This window comes from Melospiza melodia, chromosome 1 (assembly GCF_035770615.1).
Source record: "Melospiza melodia melodia isolate bMelMel2 chromosome 1, bMelMel2.pri, whole genome shotgun sequence".
Classification (NCBI taxonomy): Eukaryota; Metazoa; Chordata; class Aves; order Passeriformes; family Passerellidae; genus Melospiza; species Melospiza melodia.
In genome coordinates this window covers 172524356-172544684 of record NC_086194.1, presented here as the reverse complement: position 1 = coordinate 172544684, position 20329 = coordinate 172524356, and the positions used below count along the sequence as shown (strand labels likewise).

The following is a 20329-nucleotide window of genomic DNA, read 5'->3' as shown; positions in this document are numbered from 1 at the left end:
TGATATTCCACTCCAACTTTATGGATAAACAACCTCCCCGGCTTCCATATTGTCCCAGGTTTTATGGATTGGAAAGAAATCAAAGGTGGTTTATGATTTGAAACAGCCTTGAGTTGGTTTGGTTTGTTTTATGTCCACTTGTGTTAATTTAAGGGGGAAGTTTGGGATTTATTCCAAGAGAGGTTTTGGTGACATTTGAGGTATCGGATGCTGTTATCCATGAGGGAATCCAGAGGGATTCTGGGAAGAGGCAAGTTAACAGAGAAGTTTTGGGGTTTTGAGCAGGACATGGATATTTTTTCCCACCCAAGAGCCAGTTTGGGAACTTTTTGGAAGCCCGCGGCGCCGCTCGGTGTTTGTGTCACCCTCGGAGCTCCTGGAGGGGCTGGAAAATCTCCGGCTGCAAATGAAGCTCTGATGGAAGGTGCTGCTCCCGGGGTGCCTCTTCCCGTGTTCCTCGGGGCGGGAAGCAGATCCCACAGGCACCTCCCGTGTGATGTCTGCGCCCAGCAGGAAGGGAAAGAACTGGAGACAAAGGAGAAGAGGAGCTGTGCCATGTGCTGCTCCTCTGGCTCTCCCCAGCTTCAAATTGCTCAGGGACACGGCACTGGCTCCGTGGATTACTGGGAGCCAACGCCCTCAAGGAAGCACTTTTCTTCCCCCAAGAGCTGAGGGATGTCTGGGGACTTTTCCTGCCACTTCTGGGACGTGCACAAGTACATCAAGACGGGAAAATCAGCCTGGAGAAGCCTCTTCCCGAGGTTTGTGCTGAGCTTGGAGGAAGATTTTGCTTAGCTGATTGGCTTTTGTTATCCTTGAGGATATTTAACCCCCCTCTGGAAGATTCATTCCTTGGGCTGGAGCTGGTGGGAGGAGGAGTTGGGGGGACACTGGGGACAGCACGTGTTGAGCTACTGGAGAAAAACAGCTGGAATGTGTAGTCCCAGAAATAAGGATCTAAAGCTCTCCCAAAGGCACGTGATGAAGGGCCTGGAGGGGAAAAACCTGGAGGTGAAGAGGGAAGAATCATTGGGATCTTGAGTTTCCTCAGGAGTGGCAGCTCCAATCTCTGCTCTCTGTGACCACAGCCGGGGAATGGCTGGAAATGTGTCAGGGAAGGTTTATGTTGGGTATCAGGGAAAGGTTCTTTCTCCAGAGGGTGATGGGGTGCTGGGACAGGATCCTTAGGGAATGGTCATGGCCCCAAGGCTGCCAGAGCTGTTGGAAAGGGCTCTCTGGCACAGAGGGGGATTTTTGGGGATGTTCTGTGTGGGGCCAGGAGTTGGACTCGTTAATCCTCATGGTTCCTTTCCAACCCAGGATATCCTATGAATCCAGAGGGTGTTTTGGCTTGTGGGCAAATCCTTTTGACCCTTAAGTCTATTCCCTGTCAGGCACAACTATCCCAGGAATATTTTAATGTGAGATTCAGTCATTTTCTGCCTCAAACACCTTAAAACCCGTGGTAAAATCACCACCTGCTCAGCTGTTTTCTCCTCAAGCCCATCTTTTCTATGAGCATCTTGATTCCCAACTTCTCAGCTTTTTTTCCCCTCCTGTTAATTATTATAATTACTTTTAAAACCTGGCCCCTGATTAGGCACTAGGTGGACACGGTGGCTGGGTTTTATTGCAGAACCTGCTCCTGCTCAAGGAGTTATTTTTGCTGAAGGCTTGCCCGGAATTGCTGAGTCAAGACAACGCTTTGATGGGATAAACATCTTCCCTCTCCCTTCTGTTCAGACCCTGGAGCCCCATTTGCCTGAGTAAAGACGTCGAGTTTCTTGGAATGCAGCTCCTGTTAAAGGAGCCCTGGAGCAAACACAGCGAGCTCTTGCTGTGATTTAAGAGTTTATCCCAAATCCATGAGCCATGGACCCAATTTTGGGGGCTGAAAGTTGCTTCCTCGTCCTGACCATGTCTCTCCCAAAACCTGCAGGTGGGTTTGAATTCCCACTGATCTTGGAGCTGGCCAGTGATTTCCTCATGGAAACACCACCTCAGAGCCACTGGTGGTCACCTGCTCCTAATGTGACTTTTCCAGAAGGGTTTGGCCAAAAGGTCAGCGCTCAACTGCTCAGTGGAACCATTCCTGATGGATGCACGGAGAGGCTTCCAGGGGGGAGCACGCGGAGTTTACACAGAAACAGTCGCTCATCCGACTGAATCGTTAATGCCCGCTGCCCGCGGAGACTAATTAAGGAGAGCTGCAGCTGTTTTGGGAAGCACTTTGTGGGGATTACAGCACGGGCTGGAGGAGCTCTCGGAGTGTGAAACATTAGGAAAGGCGTTTTGTGCCGCTGCGCTCCGAGGAGTTAAGGGAAGGGGGGGGGGTTGCGGGGACAGAGTTTTCCAAACTGTTTTCTTGGAGATGGTTTGAGTTTGGCCAAATAACGGGATGTGAGTGGTGGCAGCCTGACTTTGGTGGGGACACGTCAGGAACCCTGGGAGAGAAAGGTTAAGAGGGTGTCCCTGCTGCCTTTCCCTAAAAACCTGCTGCCTTTTCCATGTGCTCCTGTGGGAATTGGGGCAGCTGGGGTGGGGGGGGGGGTTGGTGCTTTCCTCTGTCACTTCGGTGGCTCGGAAGAGTTTATGGGAAAGATCTTGGGTTTGTTGCTGGGAGCTGGGAAGGGTCTGGAGCACCAGGAGCAGCTGAGAGAGCTGGGGGGGCTCAGCCTGGAGAAAAGGAGGCTCAGGGGCAACCTTCTGGCTCTCTACAGCATCCTGCTCCAAGCCCCATGTCCAACCTGGACTTCAACAAGTCAGCCTCAGCTTCTTGGGAATTCCATCCCAGCCCCTCCCCACCCTCCCAGGGAAGAATTCTTTCCCAATATCCCATCTAACCCTGCCCTCTGGCAGTGGAAATCCTCCATCCCATCATGCTGAAATTGTGTGATACAAGACTTCCTTTATTCCTCCTTTTGAAATTTTCAGCGGTTTTATTTGGTCATTTAATTTATGTATGTTCATTTACATAAGATCAAGTTTTCCTGTGCATGGGACATAAATTCTCCAAGACCATGGATTGCTCTGGGTTATTGTAAAAGAAAATATTAGGACACTTTGTAAAACCTTGGTTTTGTGGAACTCCTGAGACATCCTGGAAACCTTTGATTCCTTGGTCATAAACCCTCCTGAATGATTTGCTGTACTGGATTAGATCCTGAGACCCTGAGAAACAGCCAGTGCATGGATCTTCTGGGAGCCAACGGGAAAACTTTGGGAGGCATTACTGCAGTTGAGGTTCAGGCTTGGAGTGTGGCTGTTCACACTCCCAGTGGCATGTGCAGAATCCCTGGAGCTCCAAGGATTACGGCTTTATAGTTCGCACGTGGGATTTGCTGTGAGCTCCTGGTTCTTTTTATAGGGAGTCTATTCCAGGGGGATTTCAGAGAGGGAATTTCTGACCTTTGGACAAGAAGCCATCAAGCTGTGAACCAGCAGGAAATCCAAAGTGATTTAGCCCGTGGTCCTTTTTAAAATCCAGCTGTTTCCTGCTTTGGGGTGTTGTTTGTTGGGTGAGTGTTGTTGCCAGGGGCTGGAGTTCTGCTGAGGCAGGGTCTTGGTGCCCTTCCCTTGTGTCTTCATGGAATCCCAGAATGGTTTGGGTGGGAAGGGATCTTTCAAGATTTTCTCATTCCATCCCCTGCCATGGGCATGGACACCTTGCGCTATCCCAGGGTGCTCCATGCCCCATCCAGCCTGGCTTTGAATTTTTCCAGGAATGAGGCAGCCACAGCTGCTCTGGAAAACCTGTGCCTCACCATCCTCACAGAGAATTCCTTCCCAGTATCCCATCTATCCCTGCCCTCTGCCAGTGGAAAGCCCCTTGTCCCAAGTCCCTTTCCAGGTCTCCTGGAGCCCCTTCAGGCACTGGAAGGTGCTCCAAGGTCTCCTTGGATCCTTCCCTTCTCCAGGCTGGACTTTCCCAGCTCTCCCAGCCTGACTCCAGAGCAGAGGGGGTCGAGTCCTTGGATCATAGTGATGGAATCACTGTCCCTGGAAGTGTTGAAGAAATGTGTGTATGTGGCACCTAGGGATGTGGTTTAGTGGTGAATGTTGCAGTGCTGAGTTAACAGTTGGACTTGATGATCTTGGATGTATTTTCTAACTTTAACAATTCCATGATTCTGGGTTTATCTTCCCTCCTGGGTCAGGGGGCATGAACCAGGCTCCCACTCGGCTTGTGAGATTTATGGAATTCTGCAGGACTCATACCTGGAGGGTTTTTTTGGAGGAGGGGATGGATTGTAGCCTTTTCTCCATCCAAAATATGTATTTGGTTTAATAACAAGCAAGAGCACCTGCCCTTTTCCCTGACACTATGGGAAAAACCCTGGAGTGCTGTCAATAAAAAGATTCCCTGATAGCTTTCAAAAGGAAATTAAAATTTATCAAATATTTTCCCCCCTGTCTGGAGCAGCTCATCAGATGTGGAGGCTGGAAAAGGGAGATTTGCTGTTCTTTCCCTCTCCCACACTGACATCCCTGGGCGATCCCAAGGGTGTGACAAAGGGAATGCTCTGCTCACCTATCCCTCAGCCTTTGGAAAATTAATTTTTTGTTGGAATAGAATCCAGGTGCCTCCGGAGGTTTGGAGTCACAGGAAAAGATTGAAGGAAAGTGATGTGGGTTGAAAGAGGCCTCAGAGACCATCTCATTTCAGCCCTCTTCCATGGGCAGGGACACTTTCCATGAATCCAGGTTGCTCCAAGCCCAATCCTTGGCCAGATGCCGTTTCCTTCAGGCTATGGTGTTGAAGAGGCACAGGCTCCAGCATGGGATGGCGCTTGCTCCAGGATGATGCTCAGGGATGCAGGAGTAGCCACCTGAATGTAAAGCACTGGATCAGAGGGTAGAGATGGGATTATGGACATTTTGGGTAAAAGAGCTTTTGCTTTCCACCAAAAATAGAATTTTTTTCTTTGTTTTGTTCCCTTCTTGGATGTAGCAAAGTTGATTGGAATCTGGGGACTTGGAGGTCTGAGCTTTCCTTCTTAAGATGTTGTTGACCTCAGGAGCTGAGGAGCCACCAATGCCGAAGCTTTCTTCTTTTCTCTTTCCTAAAAATGTGATGCGGGCTTATCTTTGTTCCTTTATGCTTCAAAATCATGGCTGAAAGGAATCATGGAATATCCTGAGTTGGAAGGGACCCACATGGATCATCCAGTCCAGTTCCTGGCCCTGCACAGGACACCCCATGAATTCCACCATGTGCTGAAGGACCTTGAATCAAAATTATTCCCAAGTCTTCTGGTGTGGTGCTCACTTGGGATTTTCTAAGGAGGATTTGCTCTCCAGGTAGCCAGTGGGAATTTCCTTCTTGTAATCCTGTTTTCCACGTCATAAAATTCAGTGACCCTGGTCCCCATGTGGATTTGATCCAAAAGAAAGTCTTGGCATTGTGTTTCCATGATTTAAGCTCCCTCTCACTGCACCCCATCCTGAAGAGGATGATTTTTGAGAATCAGACCTATGAGAAAATTCCATCTCTGGTGCAGGAATGGTGTTTTTGGGTCATCTGGTCCCATTTAAGCCCTAGTCGTCAATCCCTTAAGTTCTGCCCATGGAATGGGATGGTGTGTAGGGTTTGGGTGCCTCTTGGTGCCATCCAACCCCACGCTGAGCATGGAATGCCACTGGAATCTTTCTCCTCCAGCACAGCTGAAGCCGTGGTCTTTGGGGAGGTGAGAGAAGTGGATGAGTGCCAAACCCATCCAGCTGGATCACCCAAATGGGCAATCCAAGGAAATCAACCACATGCCCTGATGCTCATGCACAGCTTAGGCTGTGAAATTCCTTGTTTATAGGAACTTAACGGATGCTGTAACGGCTTCAAGCAGATGAACGCATTTCTTTAAAGCAACAGCAACGTTCTTCCTCCTCGAGGGGGAAAGTTTTAACTGAAAGAGGGAAGATTTAGAGCGGAAATAAGGAAGGAATTCTTCCTTGGGAGGGTGGGGAGGAGCTAGAATAGAATTCCCAGAGAGGCTGTGGCTGCCCCATCCCTGGAAGTGTTCAAGGCCAGGTTAGACAGGGCTTGGAGCAACCTGGGATAGTGGAAGGTGTCCCTGCCCATGGTAAGGCTTTGGAACTGGATGGTCTTCAAGGTCTCTTCCCACCCAAACCATTCTGGGATTCTTTGAAGTTCCTTTGAAGGGAAAGAGCTGGGATAGAAACAGCACTGCAAAGACCGCACACGTTTTCCTCTTCTTCCTTCCCATCCATCCCGAGCTTTGTCGAGCGACGGATAAAAAAGGGGGAAAAAAAAACAACCAACCCACCCACAATAATCTATAGCAACTGTCAGCCAGCAAACTACTCCCATTTCATAGGGATAGGTTGGATGTCAGCGCGGGATCGATGGCTCTCGCGCCGTAATTATAAAAACTCGTGGGTTGTGTTGCTTGAGTGAGTTTGGGAAGAGTAGGGTCTCAATCTTCCCTCTAATGGGGCTTTGGCAGTCGGTGGCGCAGCGGCTTCGTCTTAGTCTGACAGTGTTGTCATTAAACACCAGGTAGCGTGGAACAACAGGGAACACGGCTCCGGAGCGGCCGGGAACACGCGGCTTTGACAGGAGTGATTTGTCATCGAGGAGCTGCCCAAACTCCTGAGCCTGGAGTACGGGCGGCTGCTTAAAGTGACTTATTGCCCCTGTCGGCGGCTGCAGTTGTGATTTGATAATCGGTAAATGTTTGTCAAAGATGAATTCCCTCCCTGATGCAGTGCAGTGCTGGAAAAGCAAATGAAAAGCAGGGGGAAAGAACATATTGGATGGATTAAAGACTCGGGTAGGATAAGGGTGATGGAAACAACAGGTTTCCCTGTTAAACTTGGCTTCCTTCCTTCGGGGAGGTGGAGTGTTGAGGTTTGGGATACTGAGATGGGGACTCACTATCAGCACTGGTGTTGGGGGACTGGGAGTGGTGCAACATTAACTCAATTTCAGGAAAAAATTCTTCATGGAAAGGGTTGTTAAGCATTGGAAGGGGCTGCCCAGGGAGGTGGTGGAGTCCCCATCCTTAGAGGTGTTTGAGGAATAACTGAATGTGGCACTCAGGGCTCTGGTCTGGGTGACAAGGTGAGGATCAATCACAAATTGGACTCTATGATCTTGAAGGGCTTTCCCAACCTTAATGATTATGTGATTATAAGGAGTGGGTTTTTTTCCAGATTTCAAAGATCCTGGAGCTGTGCTTGGTCTTGAGGGACTATAGACTAATGTGGAGCAATGGTTCTCCTTTTCTTAAGCACAGGGAATCATGGAATAGTTTGAGTTGCAAGAGACCTTAAAGATCATCTCATTCATTGTCGGGGAGCCATTGTGGTGTGTCTGACTTCAGCTCCATTCTCCTCTGTCCGGGAGGTTTCAGGAGTGTTTTTTTGATAAGGAAAAGAACATCTTGGTTCTTTCTTTCCATGGATGTGGTGCTTTTCTGGCTTTTTGGCAAATAGTTCCCTCGGCAAACCCATGTGCACCTACTTAGAGGTTACAACTTGTAGTAGAATCCCTTTGTTTCTTGTGGGGATGGATTTTGAGCCTGTCCATTGCCTGCTTTGTATCAAAGTTTAGAAAGGAGAATTAAAAGAATTAAAAGGAGCTTAATGAACCTTCTGCCTGCAAAGTTTTCCTCCCATCTCCCTGAGTTTATCCAAGTTCCTCTGCTGAATGCCAGAGTCAGGTCAGGTTCCTTTTAAGTGGATGCTTAGAAATCTAAAAGCTGGCCTTCTGTTGGATAAGGGGCTTTGAGGGTGGGGAATACCTAAGAGATTCAAATTTTTCCTTGTTAAATTTAAATAAATTATAATAAAATAAAAAAAAGGAAGTCAATCCTAAAGCACAAATGCAAATGGAATTCCAGCCCGCCGAGCGCTCCCGTCGTTTCCCGAGGCAGAGCCACCTCTCCCCGTGCCACGGTGAGGCGTGAACACGAGATCCCTGAACCCATTTGATTATAGCCGGGGTTTTTCTGGTGTGTGAAGTGCTGGAAACGATCAAGAGCAGGAAAAGTGGAGTGATTTATTAGACTCATAAAAATTCATACTTTGTTATTCCAGTTGTCTTCCATCTGCAGCTTGTTAGAACGAGCACCCCTGGCAGCTCCCGCCGCGAGGCCGGGGGGAGGAGGGCATTTATCAGCTTTCCTCCTGCCATCCCACTCTCTCATTTAGAGGAATGGATCCAGCTCCTGGAAACACATTAATAATCATTCACCGAGGGAAGGGGGGAAGGAAAACCCACCACCCTCTTTTGTTATAATAATAAGGGTTGTGTTTGAACAAGGGCTGATGCTCCAGAGACCCATTCAGGCTCTTTAACACGGGCTGGAGCTGGGAAAACGGTGTTCAGAGCCTTCAGTGTGACCTCCTCTTGCCAATCCTGGTGGATAATGTGGGCTCTCCTCATCCTTGGAAGGCTCTTCCACTCTGGTGATGTTTGGAAGATCCTGGGGCTTTTTGGCAGTGAGGATGGGATTGTGACACAGCTGGTGGGGTTACTGGGGTGACTGGGAGGTTGGTGATGTGTCCTCCTGTCCCCACCAAGACCTTGTTGGACCCTTCTGTCTCTGCCTCCCTGTATTTTGGGATTGGAGGGAATACACCAAGATATTTGCTGGTGTTTCTGTTGTAGTTGGAATATTGGTGTTGGAATTGTGGGACTGAGTCAAAGGCACGGTTCTTCCCATTATTTTCTAAGGCTCCCCAAATCACCTGGCTCTGGGGGCTGGTGGGGCTGAAGTGACCCAGACCCCTTTGGAAAATGATACAGATTTGGATAAATGTGGGATGGCTTTGGTTGGGAAAGAACTTTGAGATCATCGAGTCCCAAACGTTCCCCCAGCACTGCCAGGGCTGCCACTGGTGCACATCCCCAAATGCCACATCCACACATTCGTGAACACTTCAGGGATTGTATTCCACAAAGAGTGGGAAGGATCTGGAGCACCAGGAGCAGCTAAAGGTACTGGAGGGGTTCAGCCTGGAGAAGAGGAGGCTCAGGGGGGACCTTCTGGCTCTGCCCAACTTCCTGACAGGATGGTGCAGCCAGAGGGGGGTCAGGGTCAAGGGAGAGGACAAGAGGAAATGACCTCAGGTTGTGCCAGGAGAGGTTTAGATTGGATGTTGGAGAAAAAAATTCTTGATGGAAATGTGGTCAGGTGTTGGAATAGGCTCCCTGGCAGTGGTGGAGTTACCATCCCTAGAAGGCTTCAGAAAATGTGTGCATGTGGCACTGGGGACATGGTTTAACAGTGGCATTGGCAGTGCTGAACAGTTTGACTCAATGGTCTTCTTAGTGCTCTTTTCCAACCTAAACCATTCCATGATTCCATGCTGGATGTTGTGGTACCCTGGGAACACGCAAACCCCAAAGACACCACATCCACTGAACCAGATCCACTAAAATCCATCCTGTGCAGCATCCCAGCTGCAGATGGAAGCTGGGATTGCGCCAGTGGTCTGGAAAGGGAGAACAGGTCCTCAACCTTTTGAGAGACTGATCCTGAACGTGTTTTGCAGCAGCATTTTTCCAGGGAGTTTCTTGTAGCTCTGTGACTTTCATGTCTGCTGCTTTTCGTTTCCCTGTCACGCTTGCTGCCAGTGTTTCCTCGCTGTTGGATTTCTCCTGGCTGTGCCATCCCCAGCTTTTCCAGATGCTCTTCTCCTCGCTCCCCTTCTTTCTTCTCAACAGCTCAGGCATCACTTTGTTCCCCCATGACATCTCCACGCGTCGTGGGGCTTTCCTAAACATTTGGATTTTTGAAAAGCTCTAATAAGGCCTGCCTGGAACCTTCCCTTCTCCTGGCTGGAAATCCCAGCTGTCTCCAGAGCAGAGAGGCTCCAGCCCTTGGAGCATCTCCATGGCCTCCTCTGGACTCACTCCAGCAGCTCCACATCCACATCCATCCACTCCAGAGCTGGATGTAGAATTCCAGGTAGAGTCTCACCTGAGCGCAGCAGAGGGGCAGAATCTCTCCCTTTCTTGCTGCTGGAATTTTTTTTTCTTCCAAGCTGGGTGATGTTTTGCCCCTCTGTATTTCCTGGAAATAAAAGTTCTGTATTTTTCACCTAAACCCAGGAATTCTGGATGCAGACCCAGACTCATGGAATTTATTTGAGCAGGATATGTGGATTTGCCCAGAGAGATTGTGAATCCTCATCCCTGGATATGTCCAAGGCCAGGTTGGACAAGGCTTGGAGCAACCTGGGATAGTGGCAGGTGTCCGTGCCCATGGTGAGGGTTTTGGAATAAGGTGGTCTTAAAGGCCCCTTCCAAGCCAAACAATTCCATGAATTTAATACTTTGCCTGATAAAATGAGTGTTTCCTTACTGTTCATCTCCAAGTGCCAGTGCCCAATGCAGTCTCGCTCCTGGTGGATTCCCTGAACTTCTCTTTTCCTGTGGTCTGATTGACATATGGGAATTCGCCAAGCAGATCTGGTATTAATTTCCCAAATATTCCCAGCTAAAAGCAGCTGCCACGATAAGCAAATTTTCCAATGAGTTTGGAGCTCTCTAAAATATTCCAACTCTGAATCCTGCCCTTCTCCCGTCCTCTCAAAATGTGACAACCGGAGCAGCTGTCGTGCTCCGGGTCCCAGGTAAAGCAGTTTGGATCAATTGGATTTATTTCCTATTAAGCAGCAGTTCGTGATCATAAAGCATCGTTTACACGCTGGCATAAAGAGCCGTCGCTCTTGAAAGAGCTCGGAACTGAATGAGTGTGGAAATTAAATTCCCCTCTTAAACCCAAGGATGGTCCTTTTGGAAGCTGATTCCAGTCGCAACATAATTAACCTCTTGCTGTGCCATTCTGTGGGAACATATTGAACCTGCTCCGGGATAATCATCCCTAATACTGGTGTCTGCTTTCACACTGAATTCCTAACAGCATTACAGTAATCCCAAAGCTTTTGTTGACTCCAGGGGCTTGGCCAAGTTGGCAGCCAGGACAAAAGGTGTCAGAGCCACGTGGCTCAGGGGTGATGCCATCGAGGTGTGGTGGGACGGGAAACACCAGAACCGTTTGCTTTTGGCTGGAGGAGCTGTAGTGGAACTTTATTCAGGTTTCCCGTGGATTTATGCCTGTTGAAGGTCATTTCCATATGCTTGGAGCAACCTGGTCTAGTGGAAGTTGTCCCTGCCCATGGCAGAAGGTTGAAACTCGATGGTGTTAAAGGTCCCTTCCAACCCAAACCATTCCATGATTCTTGTTTTAGCCCAAATTCTCTCTTTCTTTCTCAGTTTTTCCCTCCATTGCTCTTCCCTTCCCATCCACAGTTTTTCTCATCCAGGGAAGCAAGTGGTGTTGGGGATAATCCCCAGGAGGTTTGGGTATATTCCCACCTCTTCACCCAATCATGAGCTGAAGTCTGAGACTGGAGAAGAGAAGGATTCAGGGAGACCTTTGAGCCCCTTCCAGTGCCTGAAGGGCTCCAAGAGAGCTGGAGAGGGACTTTGGACAAGTGAATGGAGTGACAGGGCAAGAGGGTATGGCTTCCCACGGCCAGAGGGCAGGGACAGATGGGATATTGGGAGGGAATTCTTCACTGGGAGAGTGGGGAGGCCATGAAATGGAATTCCTAGAGAAGCTATGGATACTCCATCCCTGAAAGTGTCCAAGGCCAGGTTGGATGGGGCTTGGAGCATCCTGGCTCTCGGTTGACGTGAAGGGCAGTGATTGGGATTCCCAATCCCTGTAATCTGCTGTAGCAGTGGGAGTGAGGCTGATCCATCCTGGCTATCAGAGCTTCCCGTGGTGCTTCTGCTTGTGTCGAGGTTGCTCCTGGCTGCAAACTCCTCTGCTGCCCCCAAATTTGCCCTTGGACCTTCTTACTAAAATCCTGAAAAGCTCCTCCACCACCTTCCCTTCATCCATGAGGTAGGAGACAGTGTGGAAGGATCAGATCCATTAGGAAATGGTCTTGCAGGGATTTTACAAGGAATTCCATGCCTTGACATTGGTCCTCCCAAAATGCACATGATGGAAGCCAGCATCAAATTGTTTTGAGTCAGGGATGCCTTTTCCCATGGAAAAGAGGGAGGTTTGATCGCATACCATCCCAGAGCACCAGCGGATGTGTACGATGGTCCTGCTGCAACCTGGGATGTCTGGCTGAGTCTCCTCTTCCTTCTGGCATTTGAGGGTAACTGGGTTCTGCTGAATCTTCCCTTCCTGACCTGGAGCAAATCCCATGGTGAGGGATTCGTCTTCGTGTTGGGAAGGGTTTGCTTCCAGAAGACCCCTTGGCAGAGATTTTCAGTTCTTTTTGGAGCTGCTTTGGGTACCAAGTGGGAGGTTTTTACCCCCTGTCAGGAGCTGGGACATGCTGGTGGCTCCTTCACTCATGTCCTAATAGTCCTTAACCCTTTTAATTTTTTCCATCATTCCTGTTTGAAAAGAGCATTTTGGTTTTATCAGAGGTTTTTGGTCTCTGCTTTGCTTTTTTCCTTGGGGTAGTTCTGCTTCATCCCTTTAATCTCTGAGGTTTTCCCAGCTCTGGGGACAATCCTGGCAGCGAATCCAAGGTTCAGCTTCTGCTCCCCAATTTGCATTCGTCCCTGCTGCCGTCTCGCTTCCAAGTGCTGGAAGATCAATGTACCTGTCACTCACTGCTTCCCGTCTCGCCTCCGATCGGGATTAATGGCACAGCTCGGTGCTGAGCCCCGATGGAGACACACGGGAGGGGTCGTGGTGGCCAAGGATTGACAATGGGAGACCTTGTGGTGCCTAGGTCACGACTTAATTTTGTTCTTTTCCCCATTCCTGTGCCCCTGCAGGAAGCTTTTCTATCCCATATCCTGCTCCTAAAGCAGCAGTAATCTCTTGGATTTGGGAATCTGCCCTCCTGAAGTTCCCCTTGCTTATTTAAATTCCTTTTTCCCATCAGTATCTGAACAGGATTTACTCCACCATTATTGTGGTTTCCCTAATCCATCCTGAGCAGCATCATCTTCCTCTTGCCTCATGGATTCAGAATCACATAATCATGGAATAATCATTAAGGAAAAGAGCTCTGAGATCATCAAGTCCAAATGTTAACTCAGAACTTCCAAGGCCACCACTGAACTCTGTCCCCGAGTGCCACATCAACACAACTTTTTGGGACATGTTTCACTAGACCAGGTTGCTCCAATCCCCATCCAATCCATGGGCAAGCACAATTTCTCTGGGCAACTTGTGCCAGGACCTCCCCACCCTCACATGGAAGAATTCTTTCCCAATATTCCATCTAACCCTGCCCTCTAGCAGGGGGAAGCCATTCCCCCTTGTCCTATCGCTCCAGAACCTTGTCCAAAGTAATTTTCCACCTTTCTTTTAAGCCTCTTTTAAAAGAAGGTTTCTCCAGGTGAAATATTCCAGGAGCGAACTCTTTTTGTGCCTTCCTTGCTTCAACTTTCCCAGGGGGCCAATTCCTGGTACTTCTCTTAGGGAAATAAGAGAAGAACTAAGGACCCTTGCATCCAATCCCTTTCCTAAGGGATGCGTGTGTGGTGGCTCCTGGATCCTTCCTGCTTGAAGCACCCTTGTAAGAGATTTTGGTAACAAATTCCCCTTTTCAAGGTCAGCATTGGACAAGAGGAAACAGGGGAAGTTTTGTTTGGATATTAGGAAAATTTCTTCACTGAAGGGATCCTTGGGCTGCCCAGGGAAGCGATGGAATCATCATTCCTTGAGGGGTTTAAAAGTCCATGTGGATGTGGCACTTGGGGACGTGGTTTAGTGGTGGCCTTGGCAGCCCTGGCTTGATGACCTTAGAGGTCTTTTCCAGCCTTAACAATTCTTACATTTAGAGTTTACACCAGGATTTTTTTTTTCCCTGGGAACAGGAGGCGCGAGCAGCGCCCGCGGGATTCGCGGCTCCGCAGAAAGCCCCGAGCTCAGCAGCGCGCGGCCCTGGCTGATAAATGATGCTCATATCCCATTCGAATATGATGCAAGCAGTTTTTTTGTAGTTTGTCTTCCATGGCGGTAGTAAAGTTTTTAATTAGGAAAGCTAATGAGATCGATTAGTCATTAGAAGTGACCTCTGGATCGCGGCGAGGAGTGGGGATGTGTGCGCCGGGCTGATAACGGGGGACGCTGGGGTATTGTTTGTAATAAAAGCGTGAAGTGTTTGATTTGAGTGAAATGTGCCACGGGGAATACATCACGCGGAGAGGAAAAAATTACAACCCTGGGAGCCTGTAATGAAGGGAATTAAACCAACATCCTGTCTAAATAACATGATTATCTACACAAAACCCCTCAGCTAGCAAGTAATAATAGAAAACGGAGCTCTTCGGAGAGGCTCTTTGAGGAGGTGGTTAATGCTGGAGTCGCGCATCAGGCACTTTCCAAGGAGCAGCTTCGGAATGAATACACCATCCAATTACCTCTGGGAATAGAGTTTACCAGGTGCCAGCCTGTTTTGGGGAAGGAGGAGGAGGAGGGGGATGCCTGCAATAATTTGGGATCTCTCTTTCTTGTCATGCAGGAGTTTGATGCAATTCTGGGTTGATTGGTGGCAGCTCAAGCTTGTGTGGGGGGCAAAAAGATGTTAATTATGTATTCAGCAAATTCCCAGCTTAGTTATTCTGTGAGGTTGGAGTGGAGGAGGGAAAGGGGCAACTTGTGCTGTTGCTGGTTGGGGAGGATGTAGGATTGAGGCTCTCATCCCTTCCCTGGTGGGATGGAAGTGCTTTGGATACATGGCTGGTGCTGTATCCGTGCGAGGTTGGGTGTGTCCACGTGTTCTGGGTGACAAAAGTGACAGAAGGCAGGTTTAGGTGGGATACTAGGGAGAAATTCTTCCCTGCAAGTGTGGTGAGGCCCTGGCAGATGTTACCCAGAGAAGCTGTGGCTGTTCCATCTCTGGATGTGTCCAAGATCAGGTTGGACAGGGTTTGGAGCAGTCTGGGATGGTGGAAGATGTCCTTGCCCATGGCAGGGGGTTGGACTGGATGGTCTTCAAGGTCCCTTCCAACCCAAACCATTCCATGAGTCCGTGATTTCAGGTCAGTCCCACCATCACCATAGCTGGGATTTCATTGTGTGTGTGGTGCTGGTCCCTGCAGGGGTTAGCACCTCTGTTCTTTTGCTGTCCCCATTTTCCTGTCCTAACTGCAGTTCCCTGAAGGAAAAAACTCCAAGTTTGCTGGTACTTGGGAGCAATTTTAATTGTAATTAGAGCTTCAACTTTGCAAAGGCTTTAAAAGCCCACGCAGAGGTTTGGTCACTGCACTGAACAATTTGATCTGCTACAAAAAAATGCTGGGATAGGGAAAGAGCAGTGAGATCCCATTTGCCTTCCATGTTCTTTCCTCTCTTCATTCTTGCTTCACCTCTAAAGTGACCTCTGAAGTGCCTCACCTCTAAAGTGGCTGCAGTTCCTCTAAGTCATTCAATCATCAGATGGCTTCTACTCCAAGAGAACTTGGAAGATCCTTTAGGTCCATGATTTATCCCATGGGTTCAGATTGCGGAACATTGCAAGCATCATCTTTACCACAAAAAATTCCAGTAATTTTTCTGTCATGGCAGAGCCTGGTTTTTGCCTTTTTCCATCACCAGGGATTATAACTTTTTTTTCTGAATTTCTGAATGGAAATTTGTGTTGCCTGATCCTTCCCAAAGCCAACACAAGTCATCAACTTGTTGGGAATGCTTGAGAAGGAAAATATTCCTTGTATGAACCTGTAAAGCTGTGAATTGATGTTGCCACTGTTGCAGGGCAATGGGAGAACTGTTCCCTCCTTTCTAAGGAATGGTGTCAGTTCTAAAATGCATTTCCCTATTTTTCCTAGTTTACCTGGCAATCCAACTTATTCTCCCTCCTCTCACAGAGATAAACATGGGGATGGGTCGAATGTTTTCAGTGGAAATAATGCTCCCACTTTTCCCCTCCCAACCTCTCCATAATTTTAATGAGAGGATCTCCAAGAAAAACAGCCAGCTCTTTAAATCAGTTATAAAACCCAGAGACCGAGGCTCAGCATGGAGTGTCAGCTTTAATTATCTGGGCAGTTACAGCTGTATGTTATAAAAGTCGGGCAATTAGGTGCATTCCTGAAAGCTTGGGGGAAAAAAAAAGGCTCATGGAGGAAAACCACAGTCAAACATTGAACTGTTAATTGCATGAAACATTCTGCAGAATAACCCGGCATGTAGATCATCCTGCAACATAGAGAATCCAGGAATGGGTAGGGTTGAAAGGGAGCTTAAAGCTCATCCAGTTCCCTATCCATGGAAGGGACCTTCCATTATCCCAGGTTGCTCCAAGCCTTGTCCTACCTGGACTTCAACACTTCTGGGAATTAAAAGTATTATGAAAACGCCAGGGATTAAAGTCAAAAGTTTATTTCCAGTGTGGATGTATGTTGGGACCAAGGTGGTGTTGGTGAATCCATTATTCCCGTGGTAGTGTTTGCTGGTGAAGCCAGTCCCAAGCACATCAAGGCCTTTCTGTTACCATCAGCTGTACTGGTCCCATTCCTGAAACTTCACCCCTTTTTTCAGGTGCTAAAATGTTGGAGATAGGACTTAAGTTGGATGTGGGACCAGTGGCCATTAAACTTGATGATCTTGAAGATCATTTCCGACCTTAAAGATTCCGTGATTCTGTGAGAATGTCAGTGAGATCCCTCCTGTGCCCATCCACACCTGAATTTCAAGCCTGTTTTTCCATTTTTTTTTCTCCTAGGATCCAACTTCCACTTTGTAAGGAGCCCCCCAGCCAACAAGGTGATAAAGACACGCTACAGGATCGTGAAGAAGAACGTGGTGCCTCCAGCCTTATCATCCTTCACCAGCCCCATTCCCACCTGGAAAACCAGGCGTCCCATTACATTCAGGTAATTCTGCCATCCCTGGAATGCAGCTGGTTGGGATGTAGGAGCCACGGGAGCTCCCACGTTGGCTCCGTGTTTTTCTGTCGCATCTTCACCATTTAATTTCTCTCTTTGTTTGGCCTACTCTGAGTTTATTGACTTAAAGTGTAAAATCATATTAGGAATTGTGTTATCCTGAGCTGGTGCCAGCAGCTTATGCCTTTGGCTTCCTATGTATTCCCTCTTGGAATTAATTGTTTCCATGGAGCAGTTAAATAAGCTGAAAAGAGGATGAATAAACGTGTGGATGTTGGTGATGAAGGGGAGCACGTTGAATGCTCCAGACTTCCGCTAGGATGTAGGTGCTCTCCCAAATTCATTTATTCCCAATTATCTGGATGGGTGAAGCATCCAGAAATATTTTGTCACTGCCTAGAGAAGGTGACATAACCTTGAGTTGGAATATTCCTAAATCCATAGAGGTGGAGATGTTTCCAGGGAGTGTCTCAGAGGCCAAGACAAGACCTGGAGCTTGTGTAAAGCAGAAAGGTTGTTAAAATAATTGATTCTTTAGAACAAGGTGTGATTAGAAGCTATGGGCTTGGTGAAAATACAGATTTTGGCTATTTCTAGGTCAGGAATAGCTTGTCCTCCCACTGGAATGCCAGTAGTCACGGGCAGTATTTTGGGCAAAGAGAGTCTGTTCTGCTCCTCTTCGACTTTGTTCTCCCTGCTCCAGGTGGATTCCTCCAAAAGTCATTCCCCATCAATGCCCCGAGGATTGGTGGCTTTTATGGTAGAGTTGTGGAGGGACAAAAATCGTGGTGATTGTTTTTAAAGCCTGACTTTGCCTGATATTTCCCTTTGAAAGTGAATTTTGGGATTCCCAAATCAGTAGCTGAAGCGAAGGTTGGTTTTGGAAGAGTTCAGGGTGATGAGGCAAAATACGGGATAAACAGAGAGATTGGTAAAAAAGGTTGGGTCAATTATTTTGTGTATTTTCCAAGCTCTTGGTTAAGAAACTCCTCATCTCCTGGTCTCAAAGTAAGAAACCATTCCATTCTTCCAGTATGGAAACTGGGATCCTTTTGGGCTCATGGTCAGCCTTACCTGCACCACCTTTGTCTTCTCATTCTGCTTTTGCCTGTGATATTTCCCCACCTGGGCACCATCCTGAGATCCACAGGTTTTGTTGTGGGTTGCCACCTCCATTTGCACTTCCTTCCTTCCAGGTGGGAAAATCAAATTCCTGCATTTCCCTGTCCAGAAACAAACCATGTAATTTTTTGCCTGCTCCACCATCCTGCAATTTCATGGAATCGCAAGGTGTTTGGATGGGAAGGGACCTTTAAGATCCTTGAGTTCCAATCCCCTGCCGTGGGTAGGGACACCTTCCACTACCCCAGGTTGCTCCAACCTGGTCTTGTACACTTGTAATGATGAGGCAGACACAGTTTCTCTGGTAAAACTGTGCCAGGGCCTTACCACCCTGGAAGTGTCCAGGGCCAGGTTGGATGTGGCTTGGAGCAACTTGGGATAGTGGAAAGTGTCCCTGCCCATGGCAGAAGGTTGAAACAAGATGATCTTGAGCTCAAATGGTTCTGTGACCCTGAGCCTTAATTAATGGAAAACAACTCATCCTCCAGCTGTTGGGCTCAGCTTCTTCTCTCACACTCTTTGTTACTCCAGATCTGGATGGTTGATCCATGCTGAGAATCAAGGCAGGGATCAGCTTTGGGCATGGAATCCAGAGCAGGAACGTCTGGGATCTGTGTGGTGGCTCTTGCTCAATGCAGTGGTGATTTTCCAAGGAACGACCTTGTTCTGCTGCAATTGGCTGAGAGCTCCCACTTGTAGGATCATTTTCTCTGTATTAATCTCCGACTTCATTAAATTGGTGTAGTTTGGATCTTACAGCTGCTTCAGACAAATCTTGATAAAATGCCATCAGCAAATTAAAACAATTATGTTTTAAAGAAGCCATAAATCTCCATCTCCCAATTACCTTCGCTGGGGGTGATCAATCATCTGGCCTGTCTGGAGGAAGCACATGGCAAATGCTTCTCCTGGAGTTTTTACGGGATTTTTTGCTTCATCGTTCCTATCTTGGATCTGTCTCAAGCAAGACACCAGGATCTGCTTTTTTCCTGATTTTCTTTGCTCTTCACAAAACAAGGAGAAGCTCTGATGACTGTGGGACACCCCTTTAGTCACCTCATTTTTATTTTTCATACTTAGTAGTCAATTATTTTTAATATTTCTGTTTTTCATTGTAATAATTACGATGTTTTTACAATAATTTGATATTTTTAATATCCTCATCCCCTTAAGCCAGCAAGGGGATGTCACCTGGTGTTGCTGCCCTCCAGTGCTACTCCCAAGCTGGTTCGCAACTGGCACCAAGGAGAAATTTCTTCCATGAAGTCCAGGTTTTTGGGTATCTGGAAGTAATGTGCCAGGGTTTTATTTTGCTGAGACATCCAGGATGTCCTCCCTTTTGCCAGTAAATCCTCAAATCACCAGACAAAGATGAAGAGGGATGTGGCTTTGGGAAGTGAGTGACAGAGAGAGTTGCTGGAGGTACCTGATGTCAGTCCCTTGGGAATGAATTCCATCCTCCCCTTCTTGCTGGGTTGCATAAAACTGGGCCCTGCTGCTGACTTTTCTTCGAGGCGATATGTGGGAGTATATTTTAAATTAATTTTACTCCACTTTTTGTAATATTTTTGTTTTAAATAGATTTATAAGCAACTCGGGGCCTATTTCTCCAAATTTATGAAGATAATTTTCACTCTCTTGATAAGGTGAAATTTACACCTGCTATTTCCATATTAATTCACATTGCTAAGTGGATCTAATTTTCTTCCGTTCTTCTATCTGGTGAGTGTGGCCTTTCCTAATGCAATTTCCCCCTCACTAAATCACTGTGATCGGGAGTCATGATCGAGTTAAATTAACTTAAATTAATTTACTTAATAAGAGCTCCAGATCATTGTGAATGAGGTTAAGATTTATTGATTCTCCTTTTCACTCCTCCCCCTTATCTCCCGCGGCTTTGCTGGGAGCGCAGCTCACAAGGGCTGTGATTTGCTGGCTTTAAATTTCGGTCGCTCCTGGTGACATTGAGGTTGATCATCTCTTAAAAATCCTGGAGGGAGATGTCCTCCCTCCTCACAGCCTCCCTCTGCTGGGAAAGGGATGAGGGATTTGCCATGGAGGAGTTGGGATGGATGAAGTGTTGCACTGAGATTTGAGAGCGATGCTTCTCCTGCTTCCAACATCTTTCCATGGTCCATGTGGATGTGGCTACCAAAAACATGGGATGTCCATATGTGATAGAGGCAGCAGAAGAATTCTTGGGTTGATGATCAGAGAGATGGAGCACCTTTCCTACAAGGAAAGGCTGAGAGAATTGGGATTGTTCAGTGTGGAGAAAAGAAGCTTCAGGGTGACCTCAGTGCAACCTTCCAGTGCCTGAAGGGGCTGACAGGAAAGATGGAGAGGGAATTTTTGCAAGGA

General features: G+C 47.7%; 1 protein-coding gene across 1 annotated transcript in view; it reads left to right on the top strand.

The window, feature by feature from the left end:
* ZC3H3 (zinc finger CCCH-type containing 3) overlaps nt 1-20329 on the top strand; it is a 129355-nt gene that overhangs the window by 34833 nt on the left and 74193 nt on the right. Inside the window, exon 4 of the mRNA XM_063175179.1 lies at nt 16684-16834. Coding sequence (XP_063031249.1) covers nt 16684-16834 — 151 coding nt within the window. The remainder of the gene's footprint in view (nt 1-16683; nt 16835-20329) is intronic.